This window comes from Mauremys reevesii, linkage group 4 (assembly GCF_016161935.1).
Source record: "Mauremys reevesii isolate NIE-2019 linkage group 4, ASM1616193v1, whole genome shotgun sequence".
Taxonomy (NCBI): Eukaryota; Metazoa; Chordata; order Testudines; family Geoemydidae; genus Mauremys; species Mauremys reevesii.
The window spans coordinates 13207590-13227444 of NC_052626.1; the positions used below are offsets into that span (position 1 = coordinate 13207590).

At 39.7% G+C, this 19855-nt stretch overlaps 1 protein-coding gene across 6 annotated transcripts in view; it reads left to right on the forward strand.

Annotated features, from left to right (window-relative positions):
* The window catches only part of LRRC9 (leucine rich repeat containing 9), an 89474-nt gene extending 70972 nt beyond the window's left edge, over nucleotides 1-18502 (forward strand). For 3 of the 6 annotated variants that reach the window (XM_039538309.1, XM_039538305.1, XM_039538304.1), the window contains 4 exons: nucleotides 3137-3320; nucleotides 3965-4139; nucleotides 4244-4386; nucleotides 5277-5792. In XM_039538309.1, the coding sequence (XP_039394243.1) occupies nucleotides 3137-3320; nucleotides 3965-4139; nucleotides 4244-4337 (453 nt within the window). In that variant the 3' untranslated portion in view covers nucleotides 4338-4386; nucleotides 5277-5792. Of the gene's footprint in view, nucleotides 1-3136; nucleotides 3321-3964; nucleotides 4140-4243; nucleotides 4387-5276; nucleotides 5793-9008; nucleotides 10007-18348 lie in introns of those variants that run through there. The other 3 variants (XM_039538306.1, XM_039538307.1, XM_039538308.1) reach the window with 3 other exon arrangements.
* The last annotated feature ends 1353 nt before the right edge of the window (nucleotides 18503-19855 follow it).

A 19855-nucleotide genomic window follows, 5' to 3' on the forward strand; every position in this document is an offset into this window, starting at 1 on the left:
GGTACTGAGTCTGCATGCCACAGGTGCAGCAGATTGCTTAGCTTTAAGTCTCCTGGTTGTCCGGTGTCAATCATTTTCTTGTAGTAAACCATAATGAATTTTTATTAAAAAATATATGAAGTTATCACAAGAAATGCTCCTGACATAGACTGATTTTTGCATTTTATCCTTTAAAACATCCAAGAACTTCCAGGAATCTAAGTGGCTCCAGGACCTTCCTCCCCTCCCACTGAAAGTTCCCCACCACCACCATTGAAATCTGAGACCACTGACTATCTTGCTGCCCATTTAATCTTAATATTTCCTTATGCTCCCCCACCAGTCGGTCTGCATCCACCTGTTGTCTTACACTTGGATTGCAAGCTCTGTGGAACAGGGAGCATATTTTCATTTTGTGTTTGTACAGTGCCTAGCACAGGGGGAGCCTGATCCATAGCTGGGCCTCCTAGGTGCTACCCCAATACAAATAATATCAGTAGGGTCCAAATAGGAGACTGAGCCAATGTGCATCCCATTGTCCTTATGGTCCTGCTAGTTAGCTCAGAGCCATGTAGTGAGAATTCTTTGGTTCCATTGCAGACTGGTGATTTCACATCACTGGGTGCACTTTCTTCAGATTTTTGTTTAAATGATCCATTATTTTCCTGCTGTCCAGAAGGTAGGACACATCCATCCCTACCACAACGTATGTGTAAAATATTGAGGAGAGCTGGGTTCATTTCCCAGCTCTGCCACTTACTTGCTATGTGGCTTTATATTGGACAAGAGACTTTAACCTCTTCATGCCTCAGTTTCCCTGTTTATAAAGCACAGTAGCACCACTTTCTCACTTGGGTAAAGCATTTTGAAGTCTATGGATAAAACACTGTAAGTAGTCAGGATTATTATAGGCATCACTATTCAGCTTTTATTGCCCATTAGTCCAACTTTCCCCCAAACACCTCCGTACCGTGCTGTCCCTTATGTAAGAGAGGCACTCCCCATAATATCTACAAAGCCATTATACTCCAATATTCTCCTTTAAACACAACTCTGCCAGGATACCTACGAAACATGTGGCCACTGCTTACACTAATCCTAATCATCTCACTGTTGCCTTGCGCTCCCCATCTGCTTGTAGTAATTACCCGTTCTCTCATCATACATTTAGACTGTAAGCTCTTGGGGGCAGAAACCATCTTTTTGTCATATGTGTATGACATGCTTTATTGCGATAAGGCTCTCTTGGTGCTACTGCAACACAAATAATAAAGGTGTCAGTTTAATCAAGGTGTAATTGCTTTCCCTGATATTAGGGGTAACATTGATAGTAAATCACACTCAATCCAGATATGCCAAAATCCCTGTATATCAGGCTCTACCTTAAACCTGACCGTGCAAACACGTGCTATCACAGACCTCCTTATGGATATGCTAGCATGTCAATTCGTAGGATCAGGGCCTTGGCGAGTTACTTTGCTAGTGAACACATTTTTGCCACTTGAAGCCACAGTCCTTGTATACAAGAGTTCAAGGCACTTGTGGATTGAGTCACTGCAGGTGTAAATGTTTTATTTCAAAACTGACCTGTATTCTTCTACATAGGACATCACTTAAATAAAAAACATAGCAGGATTAGCAAAGCAGGAGAAGTGTGTTAAGGCAATATCTTTAGAAATATCTCTGTTTTATGTTAAGGTTCAATGAAGATGTTATACCTAGTTAGCTAGAACAGAACTGAGCCATTATCTCATTAGGTCATTGAAGTGGAACAACACAAAAGATTTTTCAAGATTGTCAGTTGCATTCTAGTTGTGTTTTTTCAAGTCCTTGTTAGAAAGTAAGCCGTGAAACCGTATGGTGTCATTTAAGTGGAAAAAATGCTTTTGATGTTAAACTTCAAAAGAAATTTTCTCAGCAGAAAGTAGGTTATCACCTTATTTACTACTACTTTAGGTTGTTGTTGGAACGTTCTGCACATAGTATACCATCCTTTTTTGTCTTTATGCTTATATTTATCTCTTATAGTTAATGCTTTTCACTATTGAATTGGAGATGGTTTTAATGATAGACAATCAGTCAATTTACATGCATATTTTATAGGGTTTTTTACAATTTATTTCTGCATTTAAAAACAATAGTAAATTTATTTTAACCAGACAAATGAGCACCGACTTATACGCAGCATAACATTAGACACTAAGATTTTACTTATGAAACAGTATACATAGATTTATTTATTAATTGGTTGGTATGGTATTATAAATATCTTTCCAACATTGCAATTTTACAGGCCCTCTGTTGATCATCAGTTTACACATTAGATGTATTATTTTTTTATTAATAGCTCCAGTGTGCTATTGTAGCTTAGCTCCCAAAGGGCTCCCCAAACTTTATTAATCCCCAGATTTTGTAAACATTTATAATTGTTAATCCATTCAGCATGCACAGCTTCCATTTTTGTGCTACAGTTCAACTGCCAACTAAAATAGAATCATAGATTATTAGGGTTGGAAGGGACCTTGGGAGATCATCTAGTCCAACCCTCTGCTCAAAGCAGGACCAATCCCCAACTGTCCCCCTCAAAGATTGAACTCACAATGCTGGGTTTAGTAGGTGAATGCTCAAACCACCGAGCTATCCCTGCCCCCTGTTACAGACTTGAGTCAGTAACAGTAGGCTGACTGCCCAATCCTATAATCCTTTACATAAAGTTTTCCCATTGACATTATTATGATGAATTATTTGTATCACAGTAGTGCCTAAAGGCGCTGAACAAATTGGAGCTCCATTTTGCTTGGTGCTAACACAGACAGTCCCTGCCCCAGAAATCTTACAATCTACATTGACAAGAAAAAAGGTGGGAGAAGGAAAATATTATTATCCCTATTTGAAAGCAGGAAACAGAGGTTATCTGACTTGCCCAAGGTCACATGGAGTCTATAACAGAACCAGGAACCTAACAGAGTTCTCTTCAGTCCTAGTCCAGTGTCTTAACCACAAGACCAAAGACTCCTCTCAGAGACTTTTAGTAAGTATTATTTGTGTATAAGGGTTTTTAGGATCATGCCCTAATACAGTATCTATGCAGCTTATGTATTTTGCCTCAATACCAAACTATGAGACCTATTTACTTGCCTTTTGTTTTATTATGTAGGGAATCCCAGCTGCAAACTCCCCTATGGACTCTGGATTTCCTGGATTACCAATTACCTTTTCAAAACATCCTCCCGTAAGAGTAACAAATGTGAATCTGCTTGAAGGCATCAACCATTTATTTGGCTCTGACCTCATGTTTCCTCATGTATTTGAAGATCCTTTGCAGAATGAGGCAAATAAATGTGAGTATAGTATTCTGGTTCCTTTCCTGAATATAAAATATAATTATCTATTTTCCAGTACTGGACATTACATATAGGATAAACTGAATAATTTTAATAAGGACATTTTGACTTGCCAAAGATATCTTGGAGACTGATCTGGAACTAATGGCATTTCAGTTGCATTTTAAAAAAAGATTACATTAGTTCATTCATAGTTGACTTTATTTTGTAGTACTTATATATAATTAAATTTTTGTGCACATCCTACAGATGATTATGAAAAACTCATAGGTTTTAAGAGAAAAAACGAACAGTTTGTATTTTTTCCTAGCTTTTGTCATTCTTCTGAGTTGTTTTCATTTTGGGGCATCTGTCAGTCTGAAGAATTTACATAAGAATTATCATATTTCAGCTTTTTGGGGTTACTAATTTCAATCTGTGAAAGAAAACTAATTATGTTAAAAACTGAAAAGGAAAGTGATGGTCTGACCATCAAGGTCCTTGTTGTGCCTGTTAGGAAGCAATAAGAAAGATACAGAATTCTAGAAGCCTACAGGAAAAGAGGAATGGATGGAGTTGTTGATGATTGGAAATGGGCATGTTGGGGTTTGGCTGGAGCACTGTTATGTTTGGAGGGTATCCAGATACATTTTGTGATTCAGATAAGAAATCTAAGAACCCAGGAATGGTGACAACTAATCCTCGAAGCATCCATGCAGAAATAGCTCTCAGGCAAGTAAAAGGAGCAACAGCTAATCTTCTAAACCAGTTGACGCAACAGAGTGGCACTACCCGAACTGCATATGTGTACCAGAACAGCAGAGAAAATGACGGCAGGTGAGGCTCTTATCAGCAATAAACATTGTTTTTCCTATTTTTGCTAGCACGATGCCTCCCTTCTTCCTTAATCTGGGGAAAATCTGACTTTTCCTTCTTTTCAGGGCTGACAAAGTTTTCTTTCCTCCAAAAGATGTGTTTTACTTGGGTCATCGTTCCCAGCTTCCCCTGAAGGATCCGTTTTCCTTTGTCCCCTGATATAGCTCCTAATGTGACTAATAAGACCGAAAAACATGCAGATAAAAAGGTTAGAGCTAGAACGATGACTCATTTGGCGTGGGATCCAAGCTGATTCTGTACTGTAGCTTGCTCGAGCCTTCCTGTTTCATTTTTTGTTTTCTTCACAGTTCTTAATTTTTTGTTTACTTTTTTAAAAATTGAATATATCACAGTAGCAGCAGTCAAGAGTGAACCTGTTATTGTGACCAGGAATGCTCAAGGTTAAAAATGATTATCTCAAAATAAAGGCCTGCCCCCACTAACACTTACTACCAAGCACAGTACTTATTACCTTGAGACTACAAGCCTGTGAGACTATTAATAATAATAATAATGTGCAATGATTATTTATTTGTATTACGGTCGGACCTAAGAAACCTAGTCACTGAGCAGCACTGAGCACAATGCCATTGTGCTAGGCATTGTACATTGCAATAAGAACTACACTCGGTAGCTGGTGTTTGCAAGATCAGGGCCCAAGAGAGCATTTGTCTCAGGACAAATTTCACACATTATTATACCTAAAGACCATACAGTTCTATGGCAGCTTAAATCCCATTTAGTGTGTCATTGCATTAGCACTACAGTGCTCAATCAGTTGAAAGAAAAACTCAAAAGGTGTTTCATAGCAAGGATTCTGCCTATCATACTTTGAGAGTTAATTCCATGCTTTTTCTTACTAGAAAAAATTGCATGAAGATGGAGGATCACATTTTGCCCCTTGTGCTCAAAGCACACTGGCAATCAAAATGGTAGGATGTAAAAATAATTGGAGAAAAAAAAATACCTCAAGGACAGTTAGCATTAATACATTCACTTTGTGCTGACTGGCTCAGGTACTCCTGTGACCTTAGACAACTCTTGGTTTATTTCAAGGTGAGCTCTGGGAGTCTCACACAAACCTATACTTCCTTGCAGGTGGGCTCCCTTGCCTGAATAGTTCCATGCTAACACAGATGTTCCAGGGCAAATGGTCTGAGGAAATGACCAACGGACATTCATAGCTAATGCATAAAGGGTGAATTTTACCCCCCAGTGTGTAGGCCTTTTGCTGCTCCTCTGTGCAGGACTAAATGTCTCCCATGCTATTTAATTAGAATGCTGTTGCTCTGATGTGTGCACTTATTTTTACTTGGGGCAGAAGTATTTTTCACTTAAAGCTATGTGCATTATTCTTTCCTTGGCACGTGGATTGATTTACACTAGAATAGAGGTCCTTTTTATATTAAAAAAAAAACCTACTATACAGAGAGTAGAGATTGTTTAAATGTCGGATATGATGTGGGAAGGATTCTGCATTAATAGAAATGCCTGCTTTACCTGAAATGGCACATTTGTTCCTAAATTCTCTTCCAGCTCTTTTGCACGATTGCCATGCTTTCCTTGGTGGTTTTCTTTATTCTCTTTATGAAGACAATAAACATATTAAGACCATTTTGTTGTAATCTGCTTACTATTGTAGTATAATTCAGTGACAAAAATACATTAAAATGGATTAAGGTTGAGAGGACATTTCAATAACTTAATGGTGAAAAAACATTACAGGGATGTTGTAACATCACAAAACCATGCATTGTAAACTGAGGAAAGTCAAATTTAAGGTTACACTTCAAAGAAATCCAACCCTGTTAAGGTAAGAAAAGCACAGTGAAGGCACTATTGCATCATGCAATAGTCATATGATTTTAATATTTGTGATCCTATTTTGGTTCAAACTGAATCTAAAGACACATTAGATTTTTTTTTTAATATCCCCACACACACACCATAACATCATTACCGGGCACCGTTAAGGTTCTTTGTGTGCCTTAACTGTATATTTCTTAACTTAATGTGTTTAGAGTTCTTTGAAGTATAACCTTAACTGAATTTCCTGGGCTTATAATGCTTGGTTTGGGGATAATTTTTACATTTAAATTACAAACATACACCCTTGACCTTATCTCTATTTTACCATAATTTTTTGCCTGGAGATTTCTTTAGTTTTTTTAAGCATATTAAAAATGTCAGACACATACAACAATAAATGATAAACTCAAAGAGAATGGGTTTTTAATTTGAAAATTTATAGATCAACTTTAAATCATTTTTTATTTTAACTTCTCCAGGCAACTTCCCAGTACTCCAAAGAAGTCAGAGTGTACCAGCCAGTGAAGTTGTGTTTTATAGCTGCTTTGCATCACCAGAGCAGCAGAAAATGGCTGAAGTGTGCTGGTGAATCTGGCCCTTAATTTACAATTGACTGATTGGTTTACAAGGCGTGTGAGTGAGATTGTGCTATGCAAAGAGCTCATGGAGAGCCCAGCCCAAGTCCAGGCTTTCCCGTCAATTCCACTGGCTGTGTGCTTCAGTGCATAGGGGTTCCCCTTCTCTCCACTCAAGCACTGCTGCCCAAACTAGTCTGCAGCAATAGAATCTTTAAAGAGCAGTTGGGACAATTAATCTAGCAATGAGAACTTTAGATACGTGTGTGCAGTCTCCCTCCTACCAATGAGTCATTACCACTATTTGCATGAAAATTAACTGTAGTAGAACGATTGGCTGATTTACCTCTGACACACTAGCACTACTTAAGAATTACCTGTGCCATCCATGACCTACGGAATTACAACAATTACAGACAACAAACAGTAATAATTTAGCTTAATTACAACCTAATTTATTCAAATACAGACTATACTCAAGACTTTGATTAATTTTACATATATGAAAAATATGAAGTGTGTTGTTTTGCTGTTAATACAAGATGGATCAAAGAAAAGACTCACAAAGGATGCTACAATTTTTCAAAGGACAGCGTTTTAAATTAATTTATAAACTAATGAATAGACTTTACTTGTCAATTCTCGAAAATTCATTCTGTAGTCAGAGAGCAAGTGCTGTAAATTTGGGGAAGATATACCCTATTTTTCATACAAAGCCAAGAGGTTGAATCCCTAATTTAAGTGCAAAATGGAACTTAACCTCAACTGTGAAATCCCAAACAGCACCTTCAAAATATAATTTGTTTCCCATCTTTGTTCCCTAGAGTGGTTGAATATTAAAATATCCCAGGCGTCAATATGGCAGGTTTTCAACATTTTATTAATTTACATGTTAGTCTAAAAGAATCTTCATGCCAACGAGATACTGCCAAGTCAATGGGAGCTGCACCTTTCAAAAAGAAAATCAGTACACCTTCATTTAGATGCCTAAAGAGGGTTGTAAGCACCTAGCAGCACACAGCTAAGTTTTAAAATATTGGTTTTTACTTCTTTTTAAGCTAAGGTAATAGTTGGAGACAATTCAGGGCACTATATCCCCTAAGCAGGAATGGAAAGTCCTATCAGCTGGTCATGGAGGGGAGTATAAGTGAATCCTACATTCTGAAGCTGGGTGGGGTTCTTGCAAGTCACATGAGTGGAACATACAATCAGATGTTGAATGTTGTCATTTCTAAGCCAGTAATGGCACATTTCATTTGCTTAACAGCTGTGAACCAGCTAGTCATACATATGTAGGGTAAAATTTTCAGAAGCACCTATGTCACAGGGTCTGCAACTCACCGTTTGGCTCAGCTGGGGAATTACCTCACCACTGTCCACACCCCGTCTGGCAGTTGCTCAGCCTGTTACTTCAGTCACTCGCCCTGCAGCCACTCTGCCGTTAGTCCGAAGCTGCTGTGCCTCTCCTTCGTGGCTTAGCACTCTGGCCAAGTCATCATCGTCTGCTTCTTCCGGGGTATTACCAGAGTCGCCTTCCTCAAAGTCTCAGGCAGTCTCCGACTCCACTTTAGTGGCTGTGTCACTCCCACAGTGGGTGGTAGGGGAACCCAGGCCCATCCTCTACAACACCAGGTTCTAATCCATGGACCCTCATACCAGCAATTCAGGTCTATCTCTCTTGGACTTTGCTGCACCTTCCCCGGACTGCTTCCTACTCTGCCGTTCTCAGGCTCCTACTACCCCCTGGCATCAGGGAGCGTGACTGTAGGCTCACCTCCCTGTAACCCCATTCCAGCCTCAATTCCTAGGCTTTATAGAAACCCCGCCTGTTCCTGCCGTGGTGAACTTCCTTCTCAGTCTCATTGCCCCTTAGCTCGCCAGCAGGTTTGGTGTAAGGCTAACTGGCCTCTCTTGGCACTTTTAACAGCATCCATGCTTGTGTGGGGTATGCCCCATCACAGCACAAGTTGTGAGCTTAAGTCCCAAGTTAAAGTCAAAGGGATTTAGGCTCCTAAGTGACTTAAGAGCTTTTCAAAATGGGATTTAGCCATCTAAATCACTTAGACCTTGCAATACTGAGTGAAGCAATGACTAAATAACTTTACAAATCTAGGCCTGCATGATTTAGGTGCTTTTGAAAATGTTATTCATAATCCTTACTTCATAGGATTAGCTATGAAAGTATTCACAGATCACAGAGGGTAAAATCCAGTTCCCAGTGAGGTCAATGGTAAATTTCCTCCTGAGCTCAGCAAGGCCAGGATTTCACCCATATATATAAGAAGGTGGTTGTTACCTACACATATGATAGGAATAAACATCAAATTAGTTGATTTGTTATTGTGCTGTAAAATTGAGAGTTATTGTTTCCATTACTGCTCTAAATTAATTCCTCCTTTATAAAGCTGTCACTATGGTTTGACTTTGTAATGTTTCTTTCTTGCAGGATGCCAGCCAATAGCCCCTCCAGGCCAAATCGAATGTAAACTTCTATAAGAAAAATGGACATGAGTGAAGTATTGAGTCAAACTCATCCCTGGTATTATTCCATTGACTTTAGTGGAGTTACACCATGGAAGAATTTGTCCTGTTCTGTTTATATTCACAGATGCCAGGGAAAACTTAATAATGATTGATATGAAGTGTGAATTAACTAATTAAGTTCCTACGGTTGGTGAAGCAAACATTCACACACATAGAACATCATGATCCAAACAATGGATACGCCTTGAGACAAATACTGCTTTCACTTACGCTGATGTATATCCATTGAATTCAGTGGAAAAGGTCCCCTGAAGTAATTACTTACTCCAGATTTACGCTGGTGTAGCTGAAGGCAAAATTTGGTCTCTCCATCTTTTACAGGATTTTTTTCAACAACCTCAGGAACTTTCACAAACATATGAATTAATTGCTCTTTGATTTAACTGGATTGGAAAAAAATCATAGTATGGTACGTCATCTTGCAACAGTAAACGAGAAGGAACAGTATCAGTAGATAAGGGAGCAATCCTGCAAATTCTTACTCTGGCAAAACTCCCATGCAGGATTTGGGCAACTGATCTGAAAATATGACTGTCAGTCTACCACTTAGTTATAATACATGTACCTATTAAATCACAGTGACCTTTCGCATTCACATGTATTTAAGTATGGCCACTGAAGTCAGGAGGAGTCATGCAAGTATAGCTGAAGCCAGAATATGGCCTCTAATATTGAGAACCCAAATGTACCTGTTCCTTAACTTTTTTTATTATTATTTTTAAGTTATATTACAGAAATTTAAAATACCAGATGATATCACTAGTATCAGTTATAATGCCATCAAAATTCCATTAAACTGGTCTGTTTTTTAAAAACTTAGTATGACTATTTAAATAATTATTTGAGTAAACTGCCATGTTGCACTTTGAAATTAAAGCACAGAAAGACATCAGAGCACATGTTTTAATGTAATAAAGTATACCATTCAGAGCTTCATGTAATTTTCACAATACATATTTTACATGTCAGGCCCAAAGTAAATGGTTACTAAAATTATTGCATTTTCTGAAAATTTCATCAGTTAGACCTGTTAATATTTTGGGAATTTTGGAATTTTGGAAATGTGTAATTCTTGAGAATTGTATGTCTTAGAAAATGTTTAAAATTAAAATATAATTTTATTTTTCCTTTGTAAGCACTGTAAATGTGTAAGAAAGAAGTGGTGTTTCTTAGTTAATTATAAATGAATATATAGCTACTAAACACAGAGACTGCTTATCAGGCCACCACTATATGCGATTGTGTCAGATAGCCCTTTTTGGTGGCATTTTCCTTTGTTTTTTTGTAGTCATTTTAAAGATGTGCAGTTTGCAGGGCAGCCACCAGGTGTCTTTGTTGCACTGTGGATTTTCTAGTGTTTTGCCACAACATATTAGTCGTTTAGAAATTGGATCAGTTTTTGCTCTGTTACACCCATGTAAATCCAGAGTAACTCCACTGATTTGAGTAGTTATTCTGGATTTACACTGGGATAAGGGAGATCACAGTTTAGGCCACGCAATTTACAGGGCAGACTGCTGCATCTGTGCGGAGTCAGCAGGGTTCTGCACAGGCAGGGCAGTCTGCCCATGCATTGTAAATTGCAGGTTCGGGGCCTTAGTTACTAGGTAGTGACATGCGTCCTATACAGATTTCCATTGTTATTTGTATTATGTTGGTGCCTGGGAGCCTCTATCATGCTGGAGCTATACAAACCTGGGGCTTGAGCCAAAGCCTGTTAAAAGCAATGGAAAGGCCTGTATGGTGAGAGTCCGAGCCCCAAAGAGCCTGCAGTCTGGCTGAAGACATGATGCACCAGGTGGGTGTAGCAGATAACAAAGAGGATGAGGAGGGGGAGACAAGGGTAGCAGAAATGGGAACACGGGTTACATAGTACATAGACTATCTATGGGCTTGATCCTGTACCACTGGTGTCATTGGGAACTTTTGCCACTGATTTCTTTGGGAGCAGGAGCAGGTCTGGTGCGGCAGTCTCTCATGGGCATTGTGGGAAAGGTAACAGGGACCTCGGGGAGGACAGGGTACTTGCTTTGGGGTGATCATTCCATCAGTAAGGGCAACATGGAAGAAGATGCTTGAGAAAGGCGGCCACAAGCAGCCACTGAAGGCTGGTGGTGTTAGTGGAACAAAAGGGATGGAAGATGATCATGTAAGTTATGAGAGCGGACAGGCTGTGAAGGGACCAGTAGTTTGTGTTTGATTTGGAGAAGAGGGAGTAATCCCATTGTTTTCAGTCTGACTACTCATGGAGTGAGGTAATATGCACAGGCCTCATTGTGCTTGGCCCTGTACGAGCGCAGTCCTTTCCCTGTAAAGCTAACAATCTAATGTTAAGGCAAGATGCAATACATGGGTTTAACAACAATTGGACGGAGAAGGGGAAGGGAGAATGGGGGTAACAATAATAATAGCAAATGATTGTGCATACAGGATAGTCAGTACAGATCCCTGCTCTTGGGATGCTCATGTGGACTGTGCACAGGCTGTGAACCATCTGGAAAGCCATGAGTATAACTTTGAATGGAAGTGTCCCATGCCTTGAGGCGGAGTCTTGGTGCCCCCAAACAGTCAAAAATTGGGCAGATACCGCAAACTGATGGTGTGATCTATAATTCGATTTCACCAACCCAGTAACAAATATGAACTCCTGGATCACTGTAACAGTCTTACCATGGAGTCACAAACAGTCCTCCAGTCTGTCTTGCCACTCAATCAAGCTGGACTTAGTGATAAATGGTCATTTACACCAACCAAAAATAAAAAATCGCAAAATAATCAGGTTGCTTTCATTCCCAAGAGACCAGTCACTTACCCCAGATCATTTGGTAGCCTAGATCTTAAACCAAAGACAATGCCTGTAGCCAAGCCTGTAATAAACTAACTAAAGATTTATTAACTAGGAAAAAGAAATGAGCGTTATTTACAGATTCAAGCAAGCAAGCATAGAACACAAATGAGTTGCAAACTAAATCCTAAGAGTGACAAATTTGTAGAGATCCGTCAATTCAAAATGTCTTTCAGGGCAAACCTAGGGATAACCTTGGGGAATCTCCCACTTCAGTTTAGAGTCTCTGGCCCTGTGAGAGTTCAGATAGCATTATCATTTTTCTGTGTGAAACATTTTTATATCTTCTTCCCTCAGAAATCAAGCTGATAGCAACAGTTTCCACCCAAGTCCCTTCTTCATGGGGTGGGGGGAAGAATGCACTTATCAAAGTCTCTGATCTTTGATATTGTACAATGGCTCATTTGCATGTAATAAACAGAATTTAACCTCTTCTTGTTAGAGACCACCCTCTGCATTACACAAGGCTTTTCCCTGTTTGATGAGAGAACATAGAGGTTTACAATGCAAATGCTTGTTATCACTTTATAACATGGGGTATAGGTGAGTGAGAACAATACATGCAGCATCCTACAAGCATTGTATAAAACACTAAACAGTTTCTATCAAGTTATCTAATGTTTATTCTGATAATGCTAACACACAGGTAAGCAAGACTGATTTGCTAGCGCAGACCAGGCCTAATTGAGCAGACAACCCACAGGCAGTTCAACAAAGACTCTCTCTGATTAGATTGCTCATAAAAAAAGGATAAACCTCAAAAAGAGCCAACACCGAGGATTTAAAGTCCAACAGTGGAGACACACTCGGTTCCCTGGCTGGAGGCACCCCTAGTGTTCTGTGCACATCTATCACTTCTTGTAAGGAGAAGAGGCTTAAAGAGACAGTGTGCTCAGAGTAGCTTTGCTATACCTCCTTTATTACAGTCAGAAAGCTTAATTCCATTGACATCAATGGAGTTGCATCTGCTTATGCCAATGATGGATTTGGCCCACAGAATTCTAGCGGAATTCCACCAGGGATGAATTTGGCCCTGTGCATCTATTGACGTCAATGGCAAGTTTTAAGTAGTGAAAGAAATGGCCCTTGGTTTTTGTGGCTCCAAAGGTTAAAAAAAAAAAATCTGTTTTCCCTGTTAAAAACACCCTTTGCAGCCTGGCTTCCTAGAAACATTCCCTTTTTTTTAAATGAAGGCTTAGATTTGAAGATCAGAAAGAAATGCTCTGCGAGGCCTCAGTTCCGTGATTTTATCCTTGTGCATACCTGTTAATGCAGGAATGAGTATCTCTAAGGGCAACCATTGCTGCATTACATACACAGATCATGATATGTATAAAAAAACAAAACTTGGAAGCTCCCTAACTCTGTTTGCCTGTGTGTGTGTGTGTGTGTGTGTGGAGACCTTTAAAAGGTACTGCTATTTTCAATAACTTTTGTCTGAAAAGTGTCATATATTTCACCTAGCATTTAATTCTTCTAAATGGATGTTACTCTTCCTCCCATTATGGATTCCCTATGCTTCTGTGAAACATTATTTGCATAAAAGGAATTGAATAATTTATAGCGCTATGTGAGCAGGAGCTAGCACACATCTTGGTAGGGGTTTGCTGGTAATCCCAGTGAGTCTAACACATAGCTCATAGCTTGTTTAATGGGATGGAAACTGACAGTTTTTCCTTGTATCTCTGCTATAGAACTCATAGCTTCTGAATGACCTCCATGTACTTAGCTACTTTTCTTGTTGATCTTGCTGCTCTTTTCCTCCATTAATGGGAGAATTCTTAAAGGAAAACATGCACTCTGCTGCAATGTGTGCGCACAGTATTCCATAAAATAATAGTTTAGGTCTGGCAGTATTTCCATTGCTTCTATAAAACAGTAATAATAATTTTTAAAAACCCTACCTGAATTGTATTGCTAAAGATAATGTTACATTGCTGTGGCTATGCTTTCATTTAACAGAACTAAAGGTTTGACCACGGGTTATATTTATTTTTAATAGTTTCTGGTGGGAAGAACTAGTTTGGGGGAGTTTTTAAACCTATTGTTTGCCGATTAATTTTTGAGAAATTCTTCTGCATTTTAGACATTTCAGTTTGGTGGAGCTACTGCCAAAATGAATTTAGAAGTAGCTTTTTTCAAAATAATTAAAAAAAATCCCACTGTTAGCTTGTAGATTAAACCTATAGGTTTCAAAAGGCAATTGTTTGAAAAAAGAAATATGAGAAATTTAAAATCCAGTAATTATTCTTGTCTAGAATCGTTAAAGCATTTAAATACATATTTATTGGTAATAAACAGCAACACTGGGAGAGTTTAGAAACAGCTTGTTCGGTTGGTATCTTGTTCACTGGAGGGAGCAGTCTCAGCTGCTTTGACAACCTCACTGCCATTTTCAATTTAATCACTTGTGATTCTGAAGCACTTGTTTCCTTTTAAACTTTGTGCAAATCCCTCGGGATAGTTCTCTTTTTAAAGTAAGATTCATTTCCATATGTTCATACAATTTTTCTCTTACAAATTATGTGCTGTCCAGAAATTACTCTCCTTCCTCCTGGGGGTGTGACTTGCCAAATAGGGTTTCTTCGTTAATTAGTTGTACATGTACTGAACATTAGACATGCCTAGTGTTTTCAGCCATCGCATGTAAGTCTTTTCACTGAAAGAAGCCTTAAAGTTTCACTTTTACTGAACATTTTTGTTTTCGTTTTTAAAGCAATATCTTACCCACTCTTTCTAACCCTGATAAATGTGTTGTGTGGTTTAAAAATTACTCATGTAAGCTTAAAATTAGGTGACTGGCACTATTAACTAAAGAGAAACATTTTGAAAACAAGAATTATTTTTCCCTTTAAAAAAGAATGAAAGTAATAACAGGATAATCTAAATATGTTAGTTAATCCATTTCCTCTCGTTAGGGCTATGCCTTATGTTTAAGAAATGAAAAGGTTTTAAGTAACAAAAACCTACAGGATGGCACATTTCTCAATATTTTATTCCCCAAAATGTTTGACGTGTACTTTGCCAATTCACACAAAAATAGGTAGCATATAAACATGTATCAATAGCATTTTTAAGTTTTCAATTCTTTCTTATTCTGTCCCATCAATTTGGCTGAAAACAGGTATTTGCAAACACTGGTAGCCTAATTTCTTATGGCTTTTCATTTTTTATGAAGTGTTTTCAAAAGGCTTCAATCAACCTTAATGGTGCATTTTTAGTTAAGGATACAGAATAGCGAGAAGTCAATTTAAGCTCCCCAGTGAACAAGTGTGTACAGAAAAAAAAAAAAGGCATAAATGGGCTTAGAAAACAGAGCCAGTACAAGTAAAATGCAGCGAGCAGAGCACTCAGGGAAGCCAAGATACAATGGAAAGAGTAAAATACTGCAGAGCTTTTTAAACTATATACAATTGGAACAATGGACTGGACCCAGACATCTATGTTAAACTGTTAGCAGATAGGTGAAAAGCAAGCTTCAATTCTATAATGGGTGCCGGAGAACACCAGAATGGAAAGATTTAAAGCTGAAGCAAATAAATCTCGGGTAGTTCAATGGGATAGAAATCAAGTCAAAATTGGTATATTTTACTGTTTAATTTACCATGTAAAGAATTGTCTCCTGGTTTTATGTATTAATTAAAGCATTATCAGTACTAGCCTACAACTTCCTTTATGACCTCTCTGAGATAATAAATATCTCTTCTGGGGCACCCCAAAGCTCTTTAAAAAATAGAATAATTAAGTAATGTAGCCTTTGCAGGAATAAATCATATATCCACAAATATATATAAATAGAGATACACCTGGGAAATTATCACCTGCTGATTGTTCAATTGTCTACCATTATTTAAACCTGGCATTACTAATGCATCTAATACATTTTTCCAGAGTGTCTCAACTATACTGGTGAAAGGGTAAGTACATACACATTAAAAACCTAAAGACAAAAACAATTCAGATCCACAAAGCCAGTATGATGCATGCTCTCATTTGTCTGGGTCCAATCACCTCTTTAAAACAAATTACCGTACAGTGTACTGGCAATTATTAACACTTGTACTGTAGTGTATCAATTTATACTATGCTTTTATGTCATCTTACAGCTGAGTGCAGTTGTTTTTAGTGTCTGCCTTACATTATGATTGAATCCATTTGGTTAGCTTAATGCAAAGATTTCATAATGTATACAAGGGTGAGTAGTATTAAGGCAGTGCACATAGTACTCATTATTCTTTTAATGTGAATGTCAACAAGAAGAGGAATTAAGAAGGAAATCATTGTAACTCCAAAAGAACATCTGACTAACCACTACAGACATGTTTTTTTCCCTTTTTTATCCTCTTCACAATCTATAAAGGAGGATTTTTCCAAAACAATTCATTCGGTTGCCAAACCCTTCTTAATTCTAAGGAGATTTAAAACTCATCTACTTGGAGACTGTCTATAGAGAGAGAAACCTACAACCGGATTACAAGATATTCCATCATATGGTGGTTGTTAGCCTGATTGCGGTTACATGGCACGTAATAGGACTGCTTAAAAAAAGAGGAAGATATAATCCTCCCTATGCCCCCCCAAAAATCTTTTCATTAAATCTACTAGCACCTTCAGCATTTTGTTATTTGCATGACTTTATCCTCAAAACCAAAAATGTGGCAGAATAATGGAGATGGCAAGAAATTAAAAAAAATTCACCCAAGTAATGTTGATATAATTTAATACAATCACAACAAATGATATTTAAAGACTTAAAAGCTCTGAGTCAAACCAGCCATGTACAGCAATGTGTACTGCAATGCATAACAAAATGGGGCGTATTAAGAAGGTTAAGGTGGCTCATCTTTGTGTCTAGGTATTGGAGAACATATGGTGAACTTCCACTTAAGAACATGTTGGTTTGCAACATAAACTAAGTCCTATCTTAATTCTTTTAATTATTCTGTGTGAATGCGTGTTTGTGGAGTGCCTCGTTTCTTTGGAATGAGTTAATAAAATTAAAAAAAAGTCTGACATATCTTTGATCCGGCTTCACCCCCCTGCTTTAACTCCATTGACTTACTGTTGGGATCAGATTGTTGCTGCTGCTGTTGTTGTTTTTCCCCCTGGTAACAGTAGATGGGCCACATTCAGTATTTGGTCCTTGCACACCAGGGCAAAAAGTCATGCAGTAAGGAAGTCCTGAACACCTTAGAGTTCTCAAATAAAGGTTTAATCCTGAACTGTAATTGCTTTCATTGGCTCTCTCGTATCCTTAATGTTCTTTCAATGTATTTTTTTAGTTCACTTTAGGCATGTAGTAGTTATTAAGCTTTTAAGCATCACCTATAGAAGCCCTTAAAGTGCAGTTGCATGCCCATCAAAGCGCAAAATTAACAGGTACTGATAGGCACTAATATAATACACTGCAGACTTAGCAAGAGTTGTGGTTTCCTGCATTAGTAGAGAGGTCCTCTTTACCCGCTAGATTTTTTTTTAAAAGAGAGAATTTAATATGTTAGTATTCATGAAAAGTGCCAGGTTTACAGGCCTAGAGACTCAAGTCCCATATTTGTCAAGAGAATGGATACTGTCCTTGAATGTTGCAGTGCAAGATTCCTTACACTGCCCTACCAATATTCCTCAACACTGATCTGATGATCTATAAGGGTGTGGATATAGTTCCTGCTCCATGACCATTAAATCTTAGCTCTCTCTTCTGAAACTACTAACAAGCCAAAGGATGGACCACTGACATCACATTGAACAGCTCTCAGAAAGGAACTGCTTTCAAGTACTTCTAACCTGGGCTGGATTCAGAATGAGAGCCTAGAACTGAAAAGAGCTATATGGCATTACCAGGGGTGAAAGTAACTTAAAGGACTTACCGGTACGCCGGAGTCCTGAGCAGAGGCGTGGCCTCAACCAGAAGAGGCAGGGCCTTTCAAGATGTAAAGACCCTGGGGCTCCAGCTGTGGCTGGGAGCCCCAGGGCCTTTAAATCACCCCAGAGCTCACAGCTGCAGAGGTGGCTGGGAACCCCAGGGCTCAGGGGCAAATTAAAGGGCCTGGGGCTCCAGGCACCGCAGAGCTCCGGGCCCTTTAAATCCGAGCCTGGCAGCCGGAGCTCCGGCAGCGCTTTGAAGGGCCCGGGACTCCCCGCAGTGGCTGGAGCCCTGGGCCCTTTAAATCACTGCCACAGAAGCCGGTCTGGTCCAGCACGGCGTATTGGCTCTTGCTGGTACAAAGGACCGGACCAGACCGGCTTACTTTCACCTCTGGGCATTACCAATCCTCTGAGCCATACAGTCCTCTTGTTTTCAAATTTGTGACTGAGTAAGGATCATCATCACTGAGAAATATCCCTGAACACATTTTTTTCTTTCTTTTGTGCTGACTTCTTTTGACTATTCTTCCAGGTTTAAATTTAGGCTGAGTTCAAGCACAGAGAAGAGTAACTTGGGATGACTCCAGACCTGGCTGTCCAATACACATCAACACCTGAGAAAATATCTGGCGCAGCTGAGTATTTCAAAAAGAAGAATAAACAAGTTAAAGAAGACAGGGAAAAGAAGGTGAAATTTGAAAAGTAGGTTGGGTAAATTATTAGAAAATAGATTCTAATGCGTTCTGGATGAAAGAACAGATACATCTAGATCCTCTAGTCATACTTCAATCTGAAGGGATGAAACGTGGATGGGAGGGTGTACATGTGTGAAGAGGATTTTGATGTGAGGATCTACATCATTTAAATTAATTTTACTTTCTTCAAGTGCTTGCTCATATCGATTCCAATTAGGTGTGCGCGCGCCATGTGCACAATCATCAGAGAATTTTTACCTTGGCAACACCCGGTGGGTTGGCTGTGGAGCCCCCTGGAGTGGTGCCTTAATGGCGCTGGATATATACCCCAGGCAACCCAGCATGCCCTCAGTTCCTTCTTACCGCCCGTGACGGTCGTTCGAACTGTGGAGCGTGGCATAGCTGTCCTCCACTCTCCCTAGCTTTTGCTTCCCAGTTTTAGATAGTTGTTCCAGTTGTTATAGTTGTATAGTTAGTATAGTGCAGTAGTTGTTTTAGTTATAGTGTTAGGTTTGTGATTAAACTTTGCGGGTTGGAAGGGGTCCTCCCCCTACCCCCCTGCCAGCCAGGCTCATGCCCAAGGCTCCGGGTTTTAAACCGTGTTCAGCCTGTTCAAAGCCTATGCCAACGGGAGACCCCCACGACTCTTGTTTGAAGTGTCTCAGGGAATCTCACCAGGCCGACAAGTGTAGGAGCTGTAAGGCGTTCAGACCTCGAACCAAAAAGAAGCGAGGCTTTAGGCTCAAGCAGCTCCTTATGGAGGCAGCCCTTAGCCTGGATCCCACATCAGCACGCCAAGTTCCGGCACCGAGCACATCGGTGCGCAGTGCCCCGGCGGCAGCTTCAGGTACTGCACCGCGGGGAGACTCGGATAGAGGCCCGCGGCACCGGACCTCTCCAGCACCGCGTCCAGTACAAGTGACTCAGAGCCATTCCCTATCGCCAGGCCCAAAGAGACAGCGTAAGCCGGAGGTGACTGCCTCTCAGCAACAGGCACTGGCACCGCGTTTGCCAAACTCAGAGTCACATGCAGCACCGGAGCGACCGAGGGTGCAAGTGCTGATATCGGCACCGTTGACTCTGGCACCGAGGGAGGAGCCGTTGAGTCCGGCGCACACTGGCTCCCCGACCTGAACCGTGGTTGAGCCCTGCCTTCCATCGACACCGGAGACATTTGCAGCAGCGAGAGACCTCATTGCCCTCACAATGTCCTCCTTCTCCATTCCAGTCTGTCTTGAAGCAATTCCTCAAAAACTCCACAGCTAATCAAATCCTTTTGTATGACATCTATCCATCCAGTTTTGGGTCTTCCAACCCTTCTCTTACCCTTTACTGCTAAGTTTA